General features: G+C 41.4%; 6 protein-coding genes across 6 annotated transcripts; 2 read left to right on the plus strand and 4 right to left on the minus strand.

Annotated features, from left to right (window-relative positions):
• Nucleotides 1-722: 722 nt before the first annotated feature.
• On the plus strand, nucleotides 723-1,435 carry MELLADRAFT_123578 (uncharacterized protein; the record flags this gene model as incomplete). The annotated part of the gene is made up of 5 exons (XM_007418250.1): nucleotides 723-852; nucleotides 952-1,011; nucleotides 1,078-1,185; nucleotides 1,264-1,329; nucleotides 1,413-1,435. 5 exons carry the CDS (start codon nucleotides 723-725, stop codon nucleotides 1,433-1,435), a joined length of 387 nt encoding a protein of 128 aa, XP_007418312.1.
• An 807-nt stretch (nucleotides 1,436-2,242) lies between these two features.
• On the minus strand, nucleotides 2,243-3,563 carry MELLADRAFT_40851 (uncharacterized protein; the record flags this gene model as incomplete). The annotated part of the gene is made up of 4 exons (XM_007418209.1): nucleotides 2,243-2,452; nucleotides 2,876-3,011; nucleotides 3,093-3,184; nucleotides 3,267-3,563. Coding segments are annotated over 4 exons (735 nt in total), but the record flags the coding sequence as incomplete, so codon positions are not given.
• A 1,430-nt stretch (nucleotides 3,564-4,993) lies between these two features.
• On the minus strand, nucleotides 4,994-6,120 carry MELLADRAFT_73600 (uncharacterized protein; the record flags this gene model as incomplete). The annotated part of the gene is made up of 6 exons (XM_007418225.1): nucleotides 4,994-5,024; nucleotides 5,083-5,160; nucleotides 5,246-5,395; nucleotides 5,479-5,589; nucleotides 5,644-5,790; nucleotides 5,869-6,120. Coding segments are annotated over 6 exons (732 nt in total), but the record flags the coding sequence as incomplete, so codon positions are not given.
• A 2,699-nt stretch (nucleotides 6,121-8,819) lies between these two features.
• Nucleotides 8,820-12,158, minus strand: MELLADRAFT_113538 (uncharacterized protein; the record flags this gene model as incomplete). Its single annotated transcript, XM_007418265.1, has 4 exons — nucleotides 8,820-8,900; nucleotides 8,963-9,555; nucleotides 10,295-10,421; nucleotides 11,409-12,158. 4 exons carry the CDS (start codon nucleotides 12,156-12,158, stop codon nucleotides 8,820-8,822), a joined length of 1,551 nt encoding a protein of 516 aa, XP_007418327.1.
• Nucleotides 12,159-13,010: 852 nt separating this feature from the next.
• Nucleotides 13,011-13,998, plus strand: MELLADRAFT_95682 (uncharacterized protein; the record flags this gene model as incomplete). The annotated part of the gene is made up of 2 exons (XM_007418239.1): nucleotides 13,011-13,776; nucleotides 13,832-13,998. 2 exons carry the CDS (start codon nucleotides 13,011-13,013, stop codon nucleotides 13,996-13,998), a joined length of 933 nt encoding a protein of 310 aa, XP_007418301.1.
• A 319-nt stretch (nucleotides 13,999-14,317) lies between these two features.
• Nucleotides 14,318-16,826, minus strand: MELLADRAFT_118530 (uncharacterized protein; the record flags this gene model as incomplete). Its single annotated transcript, XM_007418264.1, has 7 exons — nucleotides 14,318-15,283; nucleotides 15,359-15,694; nucleotides 16,085-16,206; nucleotides 16,296-16,361; nucleotides 16,430-16,507; nucleotides 16,605-16,631; nucleotides 16,716-16,826. The coding sequence occupies 5 exons, from the start codon at nucleotides 16,503-16,505 to the stop codon at nucleotides 14,840-14,842; spliced, it is 1,044 nt and encodes a 347-aa protein (XP_007418326.1).
• Between the last annotated feature and the right edge of the window lie 448 nt (nucleotides 16,827-17,274).

Genomic DNA, 17,274 nt, shown 5'->3' on the forward strand with positions numbered 1-17,274 from the left:
GCATGAATAGCTCTGTAAGATCTTTTTTAGACCAGCTACAGAAGAGGATGTCCCAATGAACAATGTAGAGGAAAGGCTCACAGCCTTTTAATGCACTTCAAGTCGAGTGATTTGATTCAGAACTGCGAAAGTTATTGATGTTTGAAGATTCCAAAATCCTGTCTTCAAAATCAAGGGCCAATTTAGGTATTGTTACAGGTGGGTTTTTGATGATTCTCAGCCTTTATTGTTAGTACATTAACCAATATCCGTGTGTAAAATACAAAAAAATACTCATCATGACGCCCCAACATCTAGGAACAAGGTGCATATTTTTTCAGATTTTTAGCCCTCTTCCTGTTGCCTCAGGACTTTTCTATGTCAGTAGTTTTCTTTACCGCCCGGTAAAGATTACATTTGGTGTAGTGTATCTTTTCTCGCTTTTCAAAGACCAGACTTTCCTTAGACCAGACCAGAACGGGTTTATACGTTCAAGACCAGACTTTGACTTGTATCTGACAGATACAAGGTTCCCCATCACAAAAAGAGTATGAAATGCAGTATAGGTATTTCCAAGGCTGCGGTACAGTCTACATTTTAATGAAAAATGAGTGGTGAAGCCTGATCCATAACATTTGGTTTTCCTCACACTTTATCTCGCCTATTTATAAGGTCTAGACATCATTCCCTTCCTCCCCCCGCCTATTCTTTCCATCTAATTTGTATTCATATATATCCTAACAATGCTATACTTCCAACGTCCTCAAAATTTCCTCACAATCTTCATCGCCATCTATCTCGCACAATTCTCTTTGACAGTAACAGCTGTTGAATGTATAATTGGATTTGGTCAACAAAAAGGAGGACCCGCTCGTAAGTCAAAACCTGATTTTAAACTTCCATTTTTTCTTTTTCAAAACATATGAGATTGTAGTTCTAAGATCTTTCTGATTTATTTCAAAACAATAACAGTTTGTAATGACAAAGACTTTGTTCAATGGAAATGTCAAACTCCTTCCTGTAGTAGAGATGGTCAGTTTTTCATTACTTTGTTCAAAATAACTATCACTTTGAAATAACACCGCATCTTTTTTACAGGTCACCTCTGGATACCTATGACTTCTTGTTTGTATAATGGTGTGGCGGGCTCTGGTGTGAGTAACCAACAATGCGCGAGTTATAATCTCCAATTCCAAGGCAATTACGGTGAGTATCTCATTCGGTTTCACTTCTTCCTATTCATACTTGCTCACAATACATATCATTTTTCCTCAACATTTATAGAATGTATCAATCCAGGTCGGAATCGGTACCTTTGCCCTTATACCCCCTCTAATGTTCCCTTCATTAGTAAGTCATCTCAATTTCTTTATCATCATGTTTTTCAATCACATATTAATCATCTCATGTCACACTTATCACACTTCCGATAGCATGTACAAGCTGTTACAAATGATGGCCAGATTCGGCCTCTCTTTTATGGTAGACAATATGTAGAAATAGTCCAATTTCTGGATTTGTATATATTATTAGGATCTTTGAATGCTAGATAAAATGTAAAATATGTAGTTCTTCAGTGACCAAAGTTTCATTCAAAAGTCAAGCTGGCTTTTTTGCCGAATGGAGTATACAGTATGTAAGATGTAAAAAGTGAGATAAGGATACAATTAATGAAGCACAATTAACAAAAGTTGGGATAAAGATTTATCAAGTTTTTGTTTCTACATCAATCAGAATCTTCAGAGATCTCAAGATCATTCAGTAATTGAAGGATTTCATCTTCAGGTTCATCTTCATCTTCGAGCTTCTTTTTCTGTTTGGTTTGACGAGTTTTACTCGTTAGTGTTGCTCGAGATTTCAAGGTGACATTGTTCATAAATGTGCATAGACGCTCCTCATCTATATCATCGAATGAGTTATGATCGAAATTTTGATAGGATTTAAGCTTGATCTGCTTATCAGGCTTCGGGATTGGTTTGGAGGGAGGTTTGAAGCTTGTATTCTTGTTTTTCAAAGGTTGAGTTGTTTTGTTACTTGATACGTCTTTAGATCTTATTTGAGCTTTGCTTTTTGTAGACTTCACACCCTTATCAAGAGCCAATGCAGTGATTTCATCTTCTCCTTCACTTTCGGCAGATAGGTCTTCATCCATTTCGTCGTGATAGTTTTCTTCTTCGCTTTGACTCGGTGTACCCTCGTCTTCAGATTCTGAATTACTTGGGGTAGCTTGTTTGCAATTGATGTGTTTACGTCGGTAACATCCTTTGATAAGATCACCCCAGCGAAGATTTGCTAAACAGCTAGGGCAACGACCTCTATCAGGCAAGATACGCTTCCTACACGCGATTTCAGGGTTGGCCGAGGGAGCGGCAAATTGGGTAGCACTGGAATTGAGAAAGTGACGAGAAAGGCAAATCAAGTGAGTTGAGATATAGCAGTCCGGCGCTGAGCAGTTGATATATGATAAAGAGTCCTATCTTGAAATCAGTTCAAGGAATCAAAATTTTCTATATGATCAATGGCGATATTGTGCTTACTTCAATATCCATCGTCTCATGACACAAATAGCATTTCAAAACACCTTCACATCTTGTTGTGATCTCTTCCATCTTCTCATAGTCTTCAAGAACTGCGTTGTCTATTAAACACGACATGATATCAGTATCTAACGAGAATACATGCATTATCCACACTTTGACGGACACGGATCCTAAGCATACATGAAAGATCATGAATGACGCGTACCATCATGAACATCAATGGATTTGATTTGATCTTCTGGGTCAGTAGTCAGACCTCTTCTGATCTTCCTTGCTCCATCTACACCTTCAACACGTAAGGAAACCTCTATCATAGTAATCGGATCAGCGGATTGAGAGCTTCTGTTTGCTTTGACCGCATCAAAAATCTTCTTATCTTGCTCGTACCACAGTTTATAAGCACCTTCATTAAAAAAGAGGACCTGGAGTGGAAATTGAGACCAAGGTAATGTAGTGAGCATCTTCTTCAAGACTTTCAATTTCACTTCTAATCTAGAACCTTGACTTCGAGGAAAAATCGGACCCTTTGTCTTTATGGGTTTGGTTTGACTCGAAGCCGGGGCCTTCTGAGACTGAGATTGAGATTGATTGACAGTATTAAGAGGCGGATTGATATCTTTTTGCAGATGTCGAGACTTGTAGGGCGTATTCCAAACCCATTCAAACTATGAAAGAACACAAAACAGAAAAAGTTGAAACTTGATCAGTCAAACCTGGAGGGTGAGAATCAAGTCTTGATGACTTTACCTGTAAGGCCACAAGCTTACTAGGAAATCCATAACAAATCAATTCCATCTCCCAAGGTCTATAATATTTAGTTCGAAAGGCTCCTCCTTTAATTTGACCATTATGTTGACGAATTCGACGAGGTGGATCAGGTGTAGAACCGACATAAGTTCTTTGATTCATTCTACCATTTTGGTATGATCTGAGAAGATAACATGCATAGAAAGCAGGATATTTATGTGAACCTGGAGTTAGAGTCGAAGTTTTCGGTCGCGTTTTGGACGTGGTGGGCTTGCTTGGAGATTGAGCTCCTACCATGATATCAACAGTTCCGTGAGGATGAGTTTCATAAAGACCAGTCGCGAATATTCAAACTTCCATAACCACGCGCCCTACCCGGTGCAAATACATCCAAAACCCCGTGATCAGACCGCTCGGGTATACCCCGTGATGAGGCTTCGCTTTAATCATCCCGGCTCAATCAAAGCTGATCAACACAACTTATCAAATCTTTCGCAAATGGCTTGGAAGTTCAGTCTTGTGATGTTGGAAGCCGTATCTGGTAGCTATGTACACCACAGGATTGATTCACCGTGGGTCGTTCGGTGAATTATTTTAAATAGGTGGTCCACGGTGTTCACTTGGGATCAGCCAAGTCGTTGATTCACCGCAGTCCTTGATGCGGTGAAGTCAATGTAGGTGTCCCATGGGTTTCACATAGAGAACTTATGGCTGTTCACCATGATCGATTCATGAGTGTTCACCATGAGCAGTTTACGATGAAACACCGTGATCACCTACATGAAACCACCGTGATCAAGTCATGATGATCACTCGGTGATTGTTCATATGAATTCACCCTAAGCGATTCATGAGAATCGTTCATGGATTCTTCAGGTATATCATGATTTTTTCACGGAAACCTACCGTAAAAAATCAAGATGAGTACACAGGAATTGCTCATGGATACTCATCGGTGATGATCTGCATGGCGGCTCATCATGAAAAATTCTCGGAAATCCAATGTGGAATTTAAGGAATTCTCACGATGACTCCTCAAACCAGCTTTCCGAAGATCTCTTGGAATTTTTCTGAAATAACACCATCATTTTCACAATTTCAGTAATATGGATAATGCGATATTCTTTTGACTGATAAAAATACAATATATTCATAGCATACAAAATAAGATGATGAAATGAAGAAGACATGCTAGCTAAGATGTACAAGTGCTTCAAATATTCTATATATCATGTTTACTTTTGATTTTGTGATATGAGCTTGATTTATTCACCGAGGATTTGAATGACTTCAGCGCGGGTGGGAGGGGCAAAATTCTCATTGGTGGGATAGTCGGCATACTTTGTTTTTCCAGTAAAGAGGGTTGCATCACGACGGAGTAACTCTTTAAAGAAACTGCGAGTTGTATGGGCATCAATATGCTGATACCTTTGAATGTAGAAAGATTGGCTGTGCTTACGCAGTCTCATATTTGACATTCTTTCGCGCTTTATTCTCATCTCTGATCTCCTTCAAGATGCGATCAATGTGGAACCATTGTGACTGCTTGGCTGGGTGTGAAAGTTTGTATGAATTTAAAGTTTGCATTCGCTGGAAAGATGGTATTGAAGAGTCGGTTTCTAATCTTGTATCTTTGGATGATTAACAAACCCAATTACTTACAAGCAATATGATTCGGATCTTGATTTCAGGTTTGAGAACCTTCCCTATCTCTAGTTCGGTTGAAGCTTTTGATTTCTCAACACAGTAGTTATGTACCTGATTCAAAGACAGAGTCAGAGTGAATGAAAACGTCATGAAACAGAAATCCAAGTACCTTGAGGTGTATTGTGTTAATCTCAGGAACTGGGATTGTGGGTGCAACATTAACCCTTGGTAGCACACCAATCATGAGCTAAAAACAGCATACAAGAAAGACATTTTTAGTGGCGATTTAATTCACTTGAAGAGAAGAAGATGATCCTATTCACTTCACATACCTTGATTCGCAATTCAGCCTTTGCATTTTTCATTGCATGGTTTCGCATGTGTGTCTTCACAGTTGAGGTAACACCCGAGCCACTTGTAGTTCCAAATCCTTCTGGGAAGTGGGAACGCTTAAAAGAATCGGTTTGTGCCATGATCGCCTCCTACATAGAACATAATCATGATCAGACTTAGATGGATTAAGGAATTGAGGAGGTAAAGAAAAATGATAAGAGTAAAGCTTCACCCAGATGAGTCGGTCAAAAGAATCTTCAATGGGATCTGCATTCACTGAATCACTGTATGCTGTGATTTTTGCACTGAGAAGGGTCTCTCGAGTGATTGCGTTGAGCCAATCCTATAACAAAAAAGGATTAGATAATGACATATTAGAAAATAAATGATTACTTGCCACATATGTAGCGCTTGGCTCCCATGACAACTTTTGTCGTTTATTTACAGTGGATTCATCTAAGTTTGACGGTCTAGACCGCACAGCTTGAAGTATGGATGTTGAAAGACAAATATAATTTTCATACTGGTTCTCTGGAGTTGATTTCTAAAGAAATCGATCAAGGAGTCAAAAGATGAATCAGAGATGATAATCCCATAGCAAGGAGATGGAGGATGAACTTACGCTGATGATTCTTGATGCCAAGTTACGATACTCTTCAGTCATACCTAACAGATCAGCAGTTTCATTGAATGTAGATGAAGTCAAGAAAGAATGATCACTTTGAATAGGACTTGCACGCCCTTGAGGAGAGGAAGGTCCAAAAAGTGCAGATGCGTCAAAAAGACCGGCCTGAGCTAAAGCATTGGGATCTATACTACTGTCACTGGAATCCGCCATTTGGTTTGATAATCGAAAGGAGAAGATGGTGATGCTGTTGACCGTCGAAGTGATCGATGGTGAGGGGGTGAGATGATCCTAAATCGAGGTCTTTGTACCCACTTGTGACATTCAAAGTTCACAGGTGGGTGTGACATGTGTGATCATCTTTTGAACACCATCTTGTGAATTACACATTTATTCAAACTCTTTACGCCACACTGTGCATTCAGATGAATGTTATCATTTATTCTTGACTTCTAGAATCAATCTGTTCTTTGGTTTTTGATTCTGCGCAGAAAATCAATATTTGATTGCTTATACTGCTTGAAGACTTTACATCTAAAGTTCATTATGTGTCCTTCAGCATTGGAAATCTTATATGCTCATATGTGATATATTGTTTGTTTCAATCAAAAATTTCTGTAAATATGATCAACTCCCAACAGCCATTTCCTTTGTGAGATGTGGACTTTCAAATCCTCTTGATTTTCTTGAAGTTGTGAATTTTTGAATCTCTAATTTTTTGAATTTTTTTATTTTTGGATGTTCTCAAATCACATTGATGGCTGTGTTTTATTTCCCAACTTGGGATAGCACTTTAAGAGAAATTCTTTTAATTAAACCTTTTTCATTGAAACACAATTTACACCTAACCTGTAGAAAACAAACTACTCAAAGCCTCAAGTCTATCTTTATCAACTTGAGCCTTTTGCTGAGCTTTCTCTTCCTTCTTCCTAGCATTCTCTTCTTTTTTTTAGACTTCTCTTCTTTCTTTGCTGCTTTCTCTTCCTCCTTTTTAAGCTTTGTCTTCTCCTTTTCCTCTGCTTGATTTGCTTTTTTTTCTTTGTTAACAACCCATTCATTCATACCTGATTCAATTGCAAGATCCCACTCTTCAGGGGTAACATCAGAACTTGGGATGTTTGCAGCACGAAGGTGCACCATGCCCGTTTTACGGTGGCTCGTCGACGAGAGCACTCGAGTACTTTCGTTTGATTTTATTTTGTCTTTATCTTGTCTTTACATAGTCTTTTGATCGGTGGATCCCTTTGAAAGGCATCGAGTTCTTGTATTTTCATCGCGGTTGACCATTCCCTTTAAGAAACCGACGATTGTTTGCACACGTTAAAAGCACAAGAGAAAGGAAATAAAACAAAAGGACATAAACGTCCATCTAGTGGTTTTGTTAATCTGGAGGATCCAAAGAATAATGGTGCTCATGTCCTCATATCTTTCCCTGTTGGACCAACAGCGGAAGTTGCTCGTTTTTGGCGTCCAATCACATATTGCTTTATCCTTACCTTCCATCCTTGCTATCTGATTTTCTAAATGGGTTTGTTTACGTGCTGATTTGGAGAAAGTTGTGAGATCATCACAACAAATTAATGTTGTTTCTTTTGTGTGCTCGGTAGATCCCCAACAATCTCATTATTGGAAGAATGGTGAACCTCCCAAGTCCATCAAGGCACTGAATGCCTCAGTCGCTTCCACCCTCCCCGTAGCAAATGCAGGAATCAGCAAGTCGCTAGCTACATTCACGAGAATGCTACTGGGTTACAACGATCAAGGCAAGACTTACCCTCCACCGCCCTCGCCGGAGGAGCTTGTCCAGTTTCCACATCTTGATCAGAAATATATCCTCACCGATCAAGACGTGTTTCTCACCAATCCGATCAAAGAAAGTGCAACAAACGACACCTATCCAAGACATCTCTTCTTAGCCGACTTGAATAAACATAATATATTACAAGTGACATTTGACTGGACCGCCCCCGACCACACTAATTGGAATCGCACGATGGCCATCTTTATTACAAAACATTGGATGTTTGCCGAGAAGAAAGGCTTCTTCGACGAGAAGTCTATAAATCCAAACGACTGTACTGAAGACAACTGTATTGGTCTTATCCTTCGTTGGTTTCGAGGACGTAGAGAAGACATTCGAACAGGTCGCTGCTCTCCTCAGAAGCTTTTGAAGAAGGAAAAGGCAAGAAAGAAGAGAGCAGTACGTACCTATATCTGATAACCTGTGCTGCTGGTTTCACTAATATTTGTGATTTTCATTGATCAGTTATGGCGTTATCGCAAGCAGGCTTTGACTCGTTTACACGGAGAAAATACCTCTGCAGAGCTCATGCCCAACGCAGACTGCTGCTCTGATACCGAATGGCAGCCTCAACATATAAAGTACAATTCAGTCGGCTTGATCTGGCGAAGTCAGCAGTACACGAATGTTCTTCGGAAAATTGACGGACTCTCTGGTAAATACAAATCTTCGGTCTCAACTCCCCTCCTGGCAGGTCGCCGCTTTGATCAATGCAGGATCGAGTCACCTCAAATCAATCACAAGGCACCTGTCTGTTGTGGTCTACCAGAAAATTGTTATGAGCCATTATTTCTTTCTAATCTCACCAATGAGGCCAGAGCTGCATTAAGAATGAAGCCAGCCACAAATCTTTTGCATGTTTTACCTCCACTAATGTCAAAAGAGCTTGAGTAATTGTACATCATTAGTATCATCATATTTATATCACTATTTTATTGGTATCTTTGCTAGTATGACACTTTCTTGTATTTATGTATCCTTTCTGAGAATCTCAAGTTACAAATGTTGGTGAAGCGTGAATCCAAAACAAGTTCTTGGAAAAGATTGAAAGTGTTGTACGTGTGTAACAAACAAAAATTTAGAGGGAAATAAAACTTTAAGATAACATCACCAAGATCTTAAAACATTGATACATGGACACCGTGGCTCAGGACGTATCCATGTCATCAGAGCTTGGGTTGTCTGGTGAAGCCCTGTCTGAAAATGTTGAGGCCATGTCGATGATGCCCTAAAATTAAAAAGATTATGGTCAGTTAGTTCCAAAAGACAAATATAGATGAGACTCCTTACTAAGCTTCGTAGGCTGAGCACAAAGATTGTGGGCTGTGTAATTTCCAGAACTCCGGCAGAGTTCTCAACCAATGCAGCGTGCCCAAACAGATCACTATGCGCTAAACCGCGCAAAGGTTGAGTCTGACGGTACATCACTCTAGCTTTCAAGTATGGATATGAAGAGTATGGGCTTTTTAATTCATCCCCTGGGGTGAGGGCGGTGAACGGTCGAACTACAAAGATTGGGTTATGATAAGTTTTAATGCGAATGATGTGGATGATTTCGCCAAATGAGGTTCCAGCTCGATCTTGAAATTCAACGCGACTGTTTCCTACGTGCCATTGAAGTGTACTAAAGGTTTTTCCAGCATTTCGCCAGATAGATGTTTTCTCAAATTTTGGAAGTGCTGACAATCCTAGGTTGTTCAGAAGGGGCTGGATAGCGCCAATTATCTCTGTCGACAGGGTGGTTGGTTGCCATTTAGCGCCGCTGGTCCTTGTGAGGGCATCAAAACCAATCTTTTGGGCGTATTCAGGAGGGGTGTTGTCACACAGGTTGTTGAACAACGTCTTTAAAGTGTGCCTTTGAATCATCGTCTTTCCAACAATATCTGAGTCAAAAGAAATCAGGCAAAGAGATGAATTCAATGGTCAGCGATCAGGTGATTGACTGAGGGTGGAAAAAATACATACATTGATTGGCGTTTTTAGGAATTCGAACCAGGGAACCAATGGTACGTTCCCCAAACCATGCAGCAGTGTATGAGGGTGGCCCAAAACGTCGGCATTGATCCGGTAGATGTTGAGCGTAATGTATATTTGGTTTAGAACGGATGTCGGGCCATACTTTTCGGAGATGGGTTCGATAATCCATCAGAATCCGTGAGTATGCCATGAGGTCGTCCTCGTGAATTGATCGTGAAATCGCAATGTTGATAATTGAAGTTGCCAGGCGAATGGCCTTGCAAATATGGGCTGATGCGCTATTGGTTTCAGAGTTGTGGAGGTGTGGTATTAATGAAAGAACCATATAAATCGTGTACAGTGTCAACCACTCGGCTGCTTTGGGAGTGCCACAGCGAGGCATACCAATCTGATTGGGTACACGAGTAAGCCAAGAAGGGACATGTGTTGCGGTGATGCAGTTGTGTACAATGCGAAGCTCGTGAGGTGTAAGCGACGGTCCAGTTGACGGTCCTTGGAGTGTATCGTTTGACTCTCCTGATGATGAGTTATGGCTTTCTTGGTTTGAACTGGCTGTCGAGGTTTTTGATTTGGCGGAGCGAGCATAGTGTGGACGGTCGGAGGATCTCGTAGATATGGATTGGGAGGGGCAATCAGAATCGGAACGTTTAGAGCTGGTGGTAGATCCAAGATTTTCTTCGTCCACAAGAGGAGGTTCATAAATATGTGAATAATCGCCTTTCTGGAGACGGGCATCATCTTCACCTTGTAAAGACTTGCCTACTTCTCCGATCTGTAGGTAGGTTGTGGCGAGATCGTTCAGTAAGCCTAACACCAGGCAGTGCATTATGTCGACAGTGGGAAAGTCGATTGGGTGCCAGTAAGGTAATTCAGAGAAACAACAATAACGAACTCCGTCTTCTTTTAAGCGTTTACCACGTGCTGAAGCGGTTGGAGCATCTATCCACTTCTGAACATCTTCTTTGTATGATCGTGGGGTTCGGAGTTTGAAAGCTTTGTAGTCGACATGATTGATATCATCTTTAGTAATATAACAAATTGAACAGAAAAGGATTGCGCTGTGTGATGCAAAGCCAGAAACCTTCTTCATCGCAGGCACATCAGCAATAAGAGGCCACATTGCTACTCGGATCAAACGACCTTGAGGATATTGTGAAGTTTTGGTAAAAAAAACACCACTCCAAAGAGTGTGAAGCTCTTGTAATAGCGGGGTGAGGATAGGTTCCATCTGGTCAGATGTCGGCTCGCGAGGACCGGGGATTATGCCGTAGATGAACATGTTCTCAGTGCGGTATCGTATGTCCGGTGGGAGATTAAAACATACCAGCAGGAGAATGCCCGCAGAGATATGTCGAACTGAGCTCTTCCCGTATGGGTTGAACCAATCACAGAAAAAACCAAAGACAAGGTTGCCAGAGGTTCTTGTAAAAACCTTGCCATCGGACTTGAAGGAACGCCAAATTGTACCGTCCCAGATGTCAGTCATACGTCCGTCAGATCGTCGTCTGGCGTTGATCGAAGCGTCAAGAGGCTGTTCAAAAGTCGGAAATGAGAGCATCGTGGCGAGCCATTCAATGAAGCGCTGATGGTGGAATACTCGTATGGGTTTTTGCTTGTTGACGGATTTGGTGACATTCTTGTAAAGAGGGTACTTGCAAGTGATGCGGGGTTTTGCGGACGTATCAGAAGGAAAACGAAGGTTTGTACAATGCTCTTTCAAAGGTTGATCAAAGGGCTGGCCATGCATTGTAAAGCATACCCGGCAGCATAATAGTTCATGTACATGTACCTCCAAGTGAAAGCACCGCAAAGCTTTCTCGATTGTTGAAGGGATCTCGGTTAAGACATCTAATTCCATTGGATTTGAAGCAGTGAATGTTGTCTTCAGTTTGAAGCGTTCCATTTCGAGCATGGTTCGGCAGGATTTATTGCTTCGGTTGTGATTAATGTAATCGTGAATAACGTGATACATTGATTGGATGCATGACGTGTGTTGAAGCATCCTTCGAGGAATGTAGAAAGGTTCCGTGGGAAATATTAACAAGGGTCGTGCACTACCAGCAGTGGTGATGGTAGTGTTGAATGACGATATTGATGGCTGAATGATGGCCGTGCTTGAGGATGGAATGATATCACTTAAAGGCGGGGAGACTCGGGGGTTTTTTGGGGGACGTGAAGTGTCAGGATCCATATCGGCATGCACAAGTTCAGATTCGTAGTCATCTCGTGGTCGTTTGGCAGGTTGCACTCGGGGTTGCGGTGGATGGGGGGGGCTCTGAGAGGTGGATGTCAGTTGTCCAGATGGATGCGGCAGAGTAGCTTGTAAAATGTTGTTGGAGGTGGTGTGAGGCACAGGTACGCCTGCACGGTTCGCCGCTTCCAGATGATTAGGGTAGTTGGTTCGGTGGAAAAGGCGGCCTGGAGTGATCTGGCCATTCTTTTTAAAAAATTGTTTGTCGCATCCTAGCTGGACACATGTGCAGATTCGGTGATTTGGACCGTGCCACATGTTGGTGTTGCTGTAAAAAATCAACACATATCAGCCACTGAAGGAACTTTGAAACAGAGTAATTGGGATAAAAATGGAATAGTACGAACGTTCAAGTCTTTGAGACACTGAGATGAAATCCAAACATATAACACAATGCAGTAGAAAGACTGATAAACGAGGAAAAGAAAGCCAAGAAAGCCAACGGAAGTAGTACCGTTTTTGGTAGCAATCGAGATCAAAGACCAATAAACGAGGAAAAAAAGCGTCCAGATGCGAGATAAATCAACCCAGGAACGCTGTATCAACTAATCCCAAACTAAGAGGTCTTTCACGAAACAGTCTCGATTCAAAATACCAGCTGATTATAAAGAGCCAGGAGATCACAACAAAAAGGTGACATTTATCAGCTTCAAACGAAATGATCTTTATCAGTAAAAGAAACAGAAAGAAACTCACCAAAGATATTGTGCTGTAACACCGTTGAAGTTCCATCAGCGTGGGGCATATCTATTATCGACCGTTACACCAAACACATATGTACAGACATAATTTTGGGGTATGCATGATATCTCTCTCGAATTCTTACACAGTTTGGCATGACATACACCTTCTTAGACCCTACTTCCTCATCATAGCCTTGACCTTCGTGCCAGAGTTGGGCAAGACCAAATTCGATCACAGATAGACATTATTACCTCACATCAGTCCACGTCGAAAGACTTTCGTCGAACGACCCTCATGCATTTTATCCTCCTTATTTCCAAAAGAGTAATCTATGATATTCATAAGTCCCACATGCGCGGCGAGTCTCATTTGTTCTTATGAGTTACTCTTGAAGACAGTTCGCCCCAATACCATAGCCATTGCATTATGTCATCCTCTGACTCTCACGGTTTTAGTCGTAGTCATTCAATATACTCTCACGGTTTTAGTCGTAGTTATTCAATATCCGAGCTTCGTGGTAGAATAGGAAGATCCCCAGAATACCTTCAAAGCCTTCAAGGCCCAGTTGGCACCCTTAACTCGGAAGATTATCATTATCAGACCACACTTGTTAATTCTCTTTTTAGCAAAGTATACCAAGTCAAAGACCAACGCACCAACGTACTTTATGCGGCTAAACAGCTTTGGGTGGTTGATGCACAGAATTGTGTCAGTGCGATTCCCGACATCTGCAATGAGATTGATATCCTGGCCGCCATCAATCATCCCTCGATTGTCAACTTCGAAGGATTCTTCTCAAACGACCCATATACTACACTTATCTTTGAATACGCTCCCGGTGGTGATTTGAAAGACCTTCTTACTGCGTCAGACAACATATCACAATCAGAAACAGTTATATACACGACTCAGCTTGCTGAAGCTATCCACTATCTACATGACCAAAGCATTATACACCGGGACTTAAAACTTAAAAATATACTCGTGTTTCCAAACGAAGTAGTCAAAATCGCCGATTTTGGAACCGCTACTTTCCTACCTGAATGTGGATACGTTTCCGAAGTCTGTGGCACACCTTATATTCAACCTCCTGAGATGTTGTCCGGGAGTACCTACTCCAAGCCAATCGATTGGTGGGCTTTAGGCATAGTGATGTATGAACTCCTCAGCAACGAAAGACCGTTTGTAAAACGTATGTTCATCTTTCATTGTTGATCTTGTGCTCAACCAGTTCAATGTTAACTCAGTATCATATACAGGGAGTGATATAACCAATTCGGACCATCAAATCGCCTACCACAGCTCTTTTGGACCTGACATTTTTGCTGTTATATCTTTGTTGTTATTAAGGGACCCGCAAGAGCGTTTGACTTCACTGGACGCTCTTCAACAGATTGAAATCTTCAAGAAGTAAACATTCATATCAAAAAGTTTACATAATACATCAACTGATCCTTTGATATTTGATCAAATGAATATGTTATTTTTGGTGTTTTGTAAAAACAATCTTGAATAATCAACATCTTCAAGAGTACTATTTTTCCTCATTGACTTTGTCGTAGAAACTGCTCCTTTGATAGATCACCAAATGATTGGTTATCTTTTACAAATACAATTTATATTTTTTGGCTCATGTATCTCATTGTGTTCCCGAATCAATCTTTCGACTTTGATATTTGTTCAATGTATGAACAGGCAAGATCATCACAGATCTTTCTCCGGAGTTTTTCAATAGAGACCAACTATAAGATTAAAATTACAGAAGCTCGCCATAAGCAGCAATATATACAATGGCTAGATACCCCAGATCACTTTTTTTTAATAATATAACTAAAATTTTGAGAGAAAACACCATGTATAGTTTTTTGAGAACAAACAAGACCAAGAAGACACAACCAAAATCATGAGACACTCGAGAAGACTAATACCTCCATAACTCAAACATAACCAAAGAGAAAAACAGACCATACAGCACAAGACAAAGAACTCAAGTTGGACAAAACACCGTGTATAGTGTGTACATTTTTTGAGAACAAACAAGACCAACAAGACACAGCTAAAATCATGAGCCAATCGAGAGGAATAATAAATCCATAACTCACCCATAACTGAAGAGAGGAAAAGAGTATACAGGATGAAACAAAGTACTCAAGCCTCTTATACCCAAACTTATAAGCCAACAAGAAAACAAAGAAACTGGCAGGAGACGACCTTCAAGATAGGAACTAACTATCACAAATTGAAACAATAAGATTTCAAGCAGCAGGGGTGGAGGACTTGGTAAGCTCTTCGGTCAACCTTTTGATGGCTTGTCGAATGTCCACTACATCATCAGTTAACTTGAGGTTCTTAACAGCTACCGATGGGATGTTGCCTAACCAAGTGGGAGACACAAGAGAGCGTTGGAAACCCTTCGGCGGAAAGACATCAAAGTCAGGGGTTGTGGAGTAAGGACCTCGGTCGACTAAGTGTTGTGCTGCACGATGGGCTGCGGCGACAACTTCTTGTCCTACAATACATTGGTCAGTCAATGAGATGAAGGTGTCGAGTTCGGCACTACGCCACGTGAGTTGAATCTTGCATGTCGCCTCGCTGTTGACATCATCTTCGGAATGGATCTCGGGCTGGGATAACATTTTGACTTCTTTGGATCCTTCGCCAAAAATAGCCTTTGTGACACCGATACGGGCTTTATAGATCTGAGTGTGGCAAGCAAGTAAAATCATAATCAGAAAAAGGAATGACATTAATGGAGGATGATCACAATTACTTACGTTTGATTTGGCTCTTCGGCGATTGACCAACTTCTTGGCACGTGTTCTGTTTGCTTCAACTTGTTTTTTACCTTCTTCGGTTTGCATCAACGTTTCATCCTTCTTTTGTTGAGTATAGTTTGTTTTCTTATTGGTGAACCATCGGCGGAGCAGTTCTTCACGATTGGACTGAGTATTATCTTTAGCCACAACCCCAAACGCGCGTGCGCCTCTCGAATTGAAGCATTTGACCCATTCCGAAATGATTATCGATGCCATGGACGAGTTCCAAGGGGTGTCGTAGCCAGCACCCCAGTCAAAGGTGCAGCGCCCAAACCCGGCCAGAGCCAACGCCGCCTCGCATTGTGTTCCCCAGCTATGAGCATATCGGCTAGAAGTAGTGAATTGGATGCGAGATGTGAATTTGACTGGTTGTAAGGAGATTGTAGAACGAACACGTTCTGCCGCATCTTGTTCAACTGCTCGAATCTGTGACCGATTTGGTTTGAAGCCGGCAGGTTTACTATTGATATACTTTTTCACCGCTTTCTCCATTGCTTTCTTGACAACTTCTTCGCGATCTTCTTTACGATTAAGCCATTCTTTCATTTCAGTTTCAGTAGGTGAGACTGGAAGAGTTGGATCAGGTACCCCAGCGGCGGTCGATCGAGACTTTCGAGGCATACCCATAAGCATTCGAACATACTCGTGAATCGCTTTGGAGATTTGAGAGGCCGCATTTGGAACATCGGGTGCATCGGCAACATTAGCAAAAGTCTTATCGCGTCGACGTGATTCGGTTGCCTCCTTGCGGAAAGCGGCTTTCTTGCGTTTACGCTTCTCGATCTCACCGGCAGAGAGCTCGCCATCTGATTTGCCAAATTAAGACCCAAAATTTCCAGTCAGTGAGGAGTGAGTTAAACCACCGCACCATGATTCAGAGAACATGAGAACATACCTGATTCATCATCACCAAGATCTGGAGTTTCGTTGCCATAATCTGTACTATTGTCGTTATCGCCATCTGACAAAACAGAAGATGTATCAATGAGTATGACTCCACATAGATGATTGTGATCCGCTTCAACATACCTCCATTGTTGCCTCTATCATCCACACGTCTCTTTTTGGAGCTCTCAGCACTACCACCTGGATTCCGACTGCTCATGACTTGAAAGGAGCCGGGAGTTGATTTGATCGAAAGTGAGGGAGATACACATGTCAGTAATTGATGTTAAAGCTATCGAATTTTTGAATGAACACGTACTGTAGTTAAGCACTTGAGGGATGAAGACTGATGAGAGATTAGAGCTTGGTGCGTAGGGAGTAGATGTCAAGTGAAATAAGAGAGCAAGAAAGATCGAAGAACAGGAATTACCACAATGATTTAAAAGGTATTCAATAGTGTGACAAAATCGTTGAAGTTCAATGTGAAGGGAGCCTGATATCGAGAAGTGAAAAGAATATGATTCGAAACGAGGCGCCCAAAAGACAGATGCAACTGATATGGAGAGAATCAAAACAGAAAGAATCAATAAGGGAGGATCTTTGAGGAGAGACAAGGTAGACTGAATCACCAGAGCCTGAGCTTCTATAGCAGAGAGAAAGCAAAGACCATGAGTATCTGATAATCTAATTCTAGTAGATGTGTTGACTGTTTGAGACAACTAAAAAAGAGCTCGGTGGAACTACTGACCTCGTTGAAAGCTTGGGATTTCGGGTGGGGGGTTGAACAATTCGGACAAAGGGACGGCTGGCCGAGGCATTTGGATCGTACATACAGATGTTGGTGGTGATTGAGGGGTTGAGTAAAAAGCCGGATTGATTATAGAAACGAAGATATGTGTACTTCCAAGGTGACGTCTTGAGAAGGTGGTACAACCGAAATCTCCGAAAAGAAAAGGAACCCAAGCAAAATACACCGAAAATTCTCATGT

The sequence above is a fragment of the Melampsora larici-populina genome, assembly GCF_000204055.1.
Source record: "Melampsora larici-populina 98AG31 unplaced genomic scaffold MELLAscaffold_87, whole genome shotgun sequence".
NCBI classification, from domain to species: domain Eukaryota; kingdom Fungi; phylum Basidiomycota; class Pucciniomycetes; order Pucciniales; family Melampsoraceae; genus Melampsora; species Melampsora laricis-populina.